Source organism: Nannospalax galili, unplaced genomic scaffold (assembly GCF_000622305.1).
Source record: "Nannospalax galili isolate Female #2095 unplaced genomic scaffold, S.galili_v1.0 scaffold284, whole genome shotgun sequence".
Taxonomy (NCBI): domain Eukaryota; kingdom Metazoa; phylum Chordata; class Mammalia; order Rodentia; family Spalacidae; genus Nannospalax; species Nannospalax galili.
Genome location: NW_008354281.1, coordinates 4,424,303 through 4,432,714, shown reverse-complemented (window position 1 = coordinate 4,432,714; position 8,412 = coordinate 4,424,303). Strand labels below are relative to the sequence as shown.

The following is an 8,412-nucleotide window of genomic DNA, read 5'->3' as shown; positions in this document are numbered from 1 at the left end:
AAAATTTAACATGATAAATGTAAATTGACAGGTTTACTGAGATTCCAATGGTTTATTCATCTGAAAGTATGCTAAGAATTTACTTTCTTTGTTATTGACCTTTTTTACCCTTTCACTCATTATTCCCACATTCTTTAAATATTAGAAGAAAAGGAACATTCAAAGCAATTTTCAATTTTCATTTTCTGAGTTTCAAAATGAATCTTCTCTACTGAATTGTCTGAACACTTTGATCAGATATTGCATCATCAAGAAAATTTATTATTCATAGACACTCACTGTATGCTTTCAGATAGTTCACCCCATTCCAGTTATTTTTAACTCTGCAGATACATTAAGTATTCTGTGGAGATTCTAAAAAGCACTGAAGCTCAAACGTCATGCCCAGAGCCTTTGATTTGATCCATGGGGAACAAAGCCATGAAGTGAGTATAGATTCAAAGCTTTCCACAGCAGCTACAGTGTAAAGATTGCTGGCCGGTACTTTGTGGCATGTGGAATCTTGAGGCTCCTTTTCATGTTGGGCTCAACTTGAGACTTTATGAGGAAATTGGGAAAATGTTATATTAACATGACTAATATTAAATGTTTGGTATTAGTGAGTTTAATATATGTGAAATATTTAGAACCATGCGTGACATGTTTTCCATGAAGTATTCAATATTTTAGTAAGTCACCTTAGAATCAGGAGTCACCTTCACATCAGAAGTTAAGTAGATATTCTCTAGATTGTAGCTCTGTGTTTCATAGTTCTGCATAATCATAATGTGATTTTCCTAATACTATTTATCAAATGAACCATTATATTTTTGTTTCAGAGAGAAATAATCATGTTAAGTGTCGAAACAGAACATTCAAGTTAGGTGTGATGAAGTTATGTAATCAACAACAGATGGCGCTGTGACTTGGAGCATCTGGTGTTTCATTTGGAATCAAAAGTCTAGGAAGAGAAACTCCATCTCCTCTAGCTCCCTTTCATATAATTCTCCTCTCAGTTGTGTGACCTTCACACAGTGACTAAAGTCACTGCATTGCTTTCTTGGGAGAATTCAGTAAGAAAATGTATACAAAGCCCTTAGTATACTATAGGTGGGCAGCCCAAAGTAACTACTGAATAAACGTGTGATGACAAGATTACTATTCTCAGCATGTTAACCACAGGAGGATAAAACTATATCACAACTGCATCTTGATAATTTAAAGGCTTTCTCTCATTTATAGCTGCATTTGCTATGTTAGGGCAAATAATTTTCCAAAATCACACAGGAATTATCAAGATTAAAACTGTTTTCTCAGTCAATTTCTCTTTCTAGTTTAGTTTGTCATTGAGTACAAACAAATTTCAGTACTTTCAGATACCCTCTGCACTTCATTATTTGCATATAATTTCACGAAACAAGATCATTTTTTCTTGAATGACAGTGAAAATAGTAAAACTTTTATCAATTAAGCGAATATTATTGCATTGCCACACAGGTACTCCATACACTTGTGAAATTCTTCTTATGTTCATATTAACATGAAACTACTACAAACCAGTGTGCTGAAAATTTGCTTGGTTTAAGTCTGGAGACACTAAACATAGTTCTGTCTATAGCAACCCAGGGAATACCATTAAGACGCCCTAATTTCATCCGTATAGATATTTAGAAGGCATGTTTCTTTAGCACTGAAAATAGACAGAAAATTGAAGCTACAAAGTTAGAACTTTAAAAACTCAAACATTTTCAAATGAACAAGAGTATTGAGCATTTTTCCTCTAGGAACAGTTAATGTTGTCAAAGCAACCTCCATTTCTGCAGAAGCTTCATGATACCTGGTACTTGCTCTCGAAGTAGAGTTCCTAGAAGTGACTTAGTGTGGTGGTGTAGTTGACAGGCTATTTGCTCCACTTCAGCCTTAAAGTGGTAGTATTGAAAGCGGTGGGAAGTTTAAGAGGTAGGCCCAGTGATTAAACCATTAGGTCAAGTAGAATAACTTCAAAGGATTATGGGGCCTGCCTCTCTCTGCACTTATGCTTGGAAATGCAAACTCATCTTCTTAAACATGATTTGCTCTTTGCCATGGGGCCTTCACCTGAACCAGGACTACCTGACTTAGACTTTCAGCCTCCACCAGGAGCTCAATGTACTTCTTTATCTTCATAAGTAACCTGGTTCCTGTATTTCATTATAAAACAGAACACTGACTTATTGGAAAGACAGGAAAAAAGAAAACCTTATTTTTGTAGGTGTAATTCTAAACCCTTTCACATGGAAAAAACCTTATAAAGTTATATTAATGTCTTTAGTTGTCACTAAAAATAAAAGTGTTCTAGGTTCATACAAGTTCTATCTTAGTGAAAAAAATGGTAGTCTAATTTATTTACAGTATTTTAAATTTTGGTAAAATATCACATAGACATGAACACGGTTGTACAATCATTGAGCTCTAGAACTTTTCATCCTGCACAACTGAAACTCTGCTCCTGCTAACCATTTTCATTCCCCTGCCCACATTCTTCAGCATCACTACTCTCTCTTCTGTCTTTATCATCTGAATACCCTCCATACCTCATAGTAATGGAATCATTTGGTATATGTCTTTGGGGACTGACTTTTTCACTTAGCACATTGTCCTCAAAGTTCATAACACTGTAGCAAAATTTCACTCATTTTTAAGAGTGAAAAACATACTGTGTTCATATACGACACATTTTCCTTATCCATTCATCTGGCAATAGGTATTTAATCTTATTTCCTGTTTTAGCTGCTGTGACAACATTGTTATGCTAAACATCTGTGTTAAATATCTCTTCAAGATTGTGCTTTTCAGTTCTTTGAGGTAAATCCCTAGAAATATCATTATTAGATCAGAAGTAATTATATTTTTAATTTTTCAAAGAATTGCTGTTTTAGAATTTTAGAGTTGCTTCAAACTACATGTGTTCCTACATCTTTACCCATGTGTTATTTTCTATTGTTGTAAATAATAATCCCATTCTTAAAGTCAAATATAGAATTTTAAAGTCAATTGAACAGATGTAAGTTTCTGAAACAGCTAAATATTAATGTGACCACATTTCATGCATTTGGTTTGCTTCAAGGTGAATACTGTGACTGCACTGCACATAATAACAAACCAGAACTGACAGTATACACTAAGTCCATAAACAGAAGAGCAAGAAACTGGACCTCTTGCCTCCTCAAATCCATAAATAGTCCACAAGCACATGCAGACTTGACCGTCTTTGAAATGGGTTAGCTGCTTCCTTGAAAAGTAGATACATTTGCTCATTGGTTTCATTGATTTTTATTTCTTGATGAGTTTTATTTTCCCTTAGATTTATCGGAAGACTGAAAAATTAGAACAATGGTTCCAATGAGACCACACTAAAGATTGACAGGGCTTTAACACTGTACATCAGGTGCTGTTCCTAAACACTCACATACATTTGCTCCATACAACACTGAGTTCAGCACTGTTTATCACATACCATTTTCAAGGTTGAAGAAACTGATAGGTAGGCTGCTTCCTTGGCTGTTTTGCCTCCTAGGGTTAGTAAGTGTCACAGCTGAGGTTTGTCCTAGGGCCCTGGCCCCTGTCCTCATACTTCCTGTAGATGTAGTTAGTAATCCCCACTAGTAGTCACTCTCTAATACCTTGATTTGATTCAATCACCAAAAGTATGTTACAGAGCTCAGGCTATCTTTCCCCATAAATTACTCCTTCAAATTATATATTTTTAAGTTTACTACCTCGAAAACTCAGCCAAATGGTTTCAAAGAGCCAGCTCTTGATTTTTGCAGTGTCATTCTTCTAGCTCTCTGACTTTTCCAAAAAAACATACTCTCTACACCAAGCAGTGACCCTCTGAGCACTCCCACATGTTGAGAAACTCCAAGTTTCACTCTTTGATCATCTTCTTTTTACTCTGTGCTTTCCCTCCTCAATGCAAAGAGCACTCACAGTCACTAAGGATGTGCAAATGGTTTCTCAGATTTTTTTTTTCTACAGTCTCTATGTCTTCACAGAGTCACAGTTACTTCCTGGCCACATTCACCCAGAAGTCTTTCAGGGATCTCAATCTTTTCATTTTTCCAAACAGAATTCATTATGTACAGAGAGACAGGCAGACAGACAGATAGACACACACACACACACACACACACACACACACACACACACACACTTGGGGGAAGACCAAAGTCAAAGTCACATTCTGCCACTGACCACATACATATGTTTGGGAAGTTAACCCTTCCAAGCTTCAGTTTTCTCCACCCAAGGAGGGAAATGGTACCTCATAGAATAGTTAACAGGTTTAAAACAAATGAAGTACATCAATACCTTGCTTATCTAGCCCAAAGAAAGTGCTTCTGACACATAACCATCATCTGTTGCTGCTGTTGTTGTACACATAATACTAGGTGTTGGTGCTGATGCCTAGCTGACTGCCAGGCTAGGGGCGTGAGCCCCCTTTAGCTTCCCAGGCCTTTACCCTAGGTGTCATTTCAACACCTCACTTGCTTTCTTTTCTTAGGATATCACCCCAGCCCTGTCTCCCATGTCTCTTCAACTTGGCTCTTTACTCCCTCACAATTTATACTTCTCACTACTGAATTAGTACAATAGGCCCCAGATGGCTGCATGTAGCATATTTTACCCAGTTTCCTCTGTACTTTGTAGAGGAAAAAAATTATGTCAATAACATTTTCATTCATTTAAAAAAATGTATGTATCTCCCCACCATGAGCCAGATACAGCTGTTTTCATGTTATAGTCAAAGCTCTCTTGTCTCGCTCTGAGGCTTTTATGAGGAAACTTGGATTGATACCACTTTCTAATTCCCATGGTAAATGTTACAGCCTTCAAGTGGCCAACCTCAAGCTACCAGTAGGATATCAACCAATACAAAAAATTCCTGAAAATACACCTTTCCATTCATGATACATAGCATGCTTACTCCAGTATGTCAGTATCCTTAGTCCACACCTTCCTTCTCCCCAAGACACTCAGCTCAAGGTTTGCCTCAGGGGCAATCAGGCCCTTCTGTTTATGCTCCTTGCTCCATGTCCAGTCATGGTGCACCTGCCTGTTCCTACTTACATCTATTTTTGGTATTTTACTTTTACTTATTCAGGATTTAATGTAAATGTCACACGCATGGCTTGCCATCTAAAGCTCTCAAGAAGTTTCAGTTACTCATGGTGTGATGCACATTTTAACTTAACTGTTGTAATATATGAATTCTGATTGTATAGTTTATATGAAACTGTAAAGTCCAGCTTGGCACACATAGACTTCACTAAATAACTGATAAATAAATGAGTTGAAAGATTGAATCCTAAGAAAACCAACTTTGTCGTCAAGACTACACAGCACATATTCAGTCTAATTCGGCCTTTTTAAATGGCATGTTTTAACCACAAAATGAGATAAAATGATATCAGTGATAAAATATGAAACATTACTGGGTACATGTGCAAACAAAGAAATGTCTTACAAATGCCAAGTTATTTAATAATGTAGAAGATCACTTTTTGTTTGCTTTGCACTTAACATTCTTCGATTTTACTTTACTTGAATCTTTTTGGGTCGACATTTTGCAAAAGTACACTATCATCTTACAACATAGCTCACTGTAGTGACAAAGATTAGCTGTCAATAGATGCCTACATTAAGGCCTCTACTTTCCTAGGAACTGAAACCAAGCCCTTTCTTACTTTTGTGAAAGGTAGCCATAGCTGTATTTATCAAGAGTGTGAATTTCATTCTCGAAATCCAGTAACTTGAAAGACCATGCTATAAAAGTAAACTGAATTGTGGTTCCTGGCTTTTCCTGCCCCACGCCCTTATTATACACACTGGCTTAATAAACTGTGTCCCAGAGGAAAGATAAGGTGCAAATGATTACCTTGTCTATTGTCATAAACAGTAGGATCTGTGTGAACATCAGAGAAGACAGAGCAGCTAAATGCAGAGGTTTCCAAGAGTCGCCTTGGTGGAAATGCTACCACACAGCCTCCCCCAGGGATGCAGTCTGGGCTCCAAGGATTTGAAAATAAACAATCAACTACAAATTGAATCTGTTTTGTTTCAGCTGTGGTAAACCTGTATGCTTTCAGACACAGTCACGTAAAAATGTGGGAACTGCTCCATGATATTTTAGTGCCATTGTGTTTACTTTGAAAGTCGTCACAAATTTGAGCACTATAATCTTTATTTTTTTCACAAACATGTGCCCTCACGGATTTTTTTTTTTTTTTTTTTTTGGTTTTTTTTAAAACTGAGTTAATAGCCCAAGATTTCGCTCAAACATCATCCCCAGTCTTCCATTCAGCCCCACCATATCATATGCTGTTGCTATCTTCTCCACCAGATATTTACCACAAGTTGTTTAAAAACTGTGATCTCTGAGGGTGGAAAAAATGAAGTGCACTTGAAATGACAGTTACGCTGAAAGATAAACAGAGCAATATGACTTATCAAATTGGGTACAATTTTTTCTCTTACTTAATGAGTACAATATACAACCTTCCAATGTATACAGGATGGGGAAAAGAGCTTTATAAAATATCAAGTACACCACATTATTGCAGACATAACTGTGTGGGATATGTATCTAGGCCTGAGAGTGTAGATAACAAAATATAAGTGCTTTGCCTGTCTAAACATGTTAAATAAATGAGCATTCACTATCACATTCCAATACATTAGAAGATGTACTTGCATAGTTAATTTTTCTTTTTAATGCACTGCACGTGATCATTTGAAATGCAGAGCCAGAGTATATCTCAGTGTTTGAAGACAGAGTTCCTTTCATTTAAACAAATCTTTATTGAAATAAGCCTTTTTGAAAAGGATCTTTGGATATCTTCTTTTTCAGGAAGTTCAATCAGGGTAAATGGAGATAAAGAAGCTGCATTACACAGAGTATTACATAAGTAAAGATCACTCAGTCAAAGTAAAAAATTCAAAAATGAAGTCTACACAGGAAGGGTCAAACTTCCTGCAATTTTACTTTAACTTTCTAGATTGTAGGAGCTGTTGTTTACTTGTTTTGTAATTTGGGGCATCTGGTATTGATAGTGTGAAAGAACTGGGGAAGTAGAGAGAAAGAGACAGAGATGGTGGGAGAGGATGTGTGAGGCAGGAGGAGGGAAACAAGTAGTTGCTTTTTCCATTAGATAAAGAAAGGGTAACTTCAAAAGCTTGCCTGGAATACATTTCTGCAATAGCATCTCTCCTATGCTGGGTTCAGACACCAAACCAGAGTCATAGCCGGGTAAATTATTCAGGCGAGAGCCTGGAAGGCAAACTATTGACAAAACTCTATACAGATTACACATGTATTTTTCCTAGTTTTCTCCTAGTACTGATCACTAAACCATTCACCGAATGCCAGAATAACGGTCCTCAGAGGCAGGCTGGCAAACACAGTGTAGTCTTGATCATACAGTCCCTCAGTGGAAACCAGTGTGAACAACATAAGAAGATGCTCTTGACATGAAAGTAGCATACACCAGGCACAAGTAAGCCATGCTAATTCTGTCTTCCTGTTGCTTCTTTCTTCTTAATAGGGGGTCAGCTTTGGTGTACCACAACGAAGGCCATCTCAGAGGGGGAAGAGCTAATTGCCTTTGTGGTGGATTTTGACTCAAGGCTACAAGCTGCCAGTCAAATGACTCTCACAGAAGGGATGTACCCTGCACGCCTGCTCGACTCAATTCAGCTGCTTCCTCAGCAAGCTGCCATGGCTTCTATTTTGCCTACAGCTATTGTCAATAGTAAGTGCTGAGTGCTATAGCCCAGCTTTGTGGGGGTGATGGGTATTTATGGGGGAAAAAATGCCTACTGACAGGTAACTGAGGACAGACTTTTTTCTTCAGTGTGTGGTTTTAAGTGTGTGTGTGTGTGTGTGTGTGTGTGTGTGTGTGTGTGTGTGTGTGTTTACCATGGGACTATAGAAAGAACATGCACTTGTACATCCAGTCATTTCAGATTTGATTCCTTAATGTGACCATCACAGAAAACCTGTTATTCTATATTCGTTGGAATAATATTCAAGTTCACTTAGTGATGAAAAGCCAAATGGTCTTCATTGATGATTTTAAAAAATATTTTATTATTTTTATTTTATGTGAATGAGTGCATTTCCTGCATCAGATTCCCCTGGAACTGGAGTTACGGATGGTTGTTAGTCACCATATGTGTGCTGGGAATCGAAACTGGGTCCTCTGCAAGAGCAGGCAGTGCTCTTAACTGCTTAGCCATCTCTCCAGCCCCTTCACTGATGATTTTTTAATACTGAAATTTTGATTTGTTAAGGGTCATGGAGTTTAAAAACATGAAAAAAGGAGAAAAGTTATTTTAAAAATCAAATCTCTATCAGATACAATAATGGTGCAGTATTTATGCTTATTTTAGAGT

General features: G+C 37.2%; 1 protein-coding gene across 1 annotated transcript in view; it reads left to right on the top strand.

Annotated features, from left to right (window-relative positions):
* Zfpm2 (zinc finger protein, FOG family member 2) overlaps nt 1–8,412 on the top strand; it is a 476,524-nt gene that overhangs the window by 459,727 nt on the left and 8,385 nt on the right. The window contains exon 6 of the mRNA XM_008851514.2: nt 7,563–7,769. Within this exon, the coding sequence (XP_008849736.1) occupies nt 7,563–7,769 (207 nt within the window). The remainder of the gene's footprint in view (nt 1–7,562; nt 7,770–8,412) is intronic.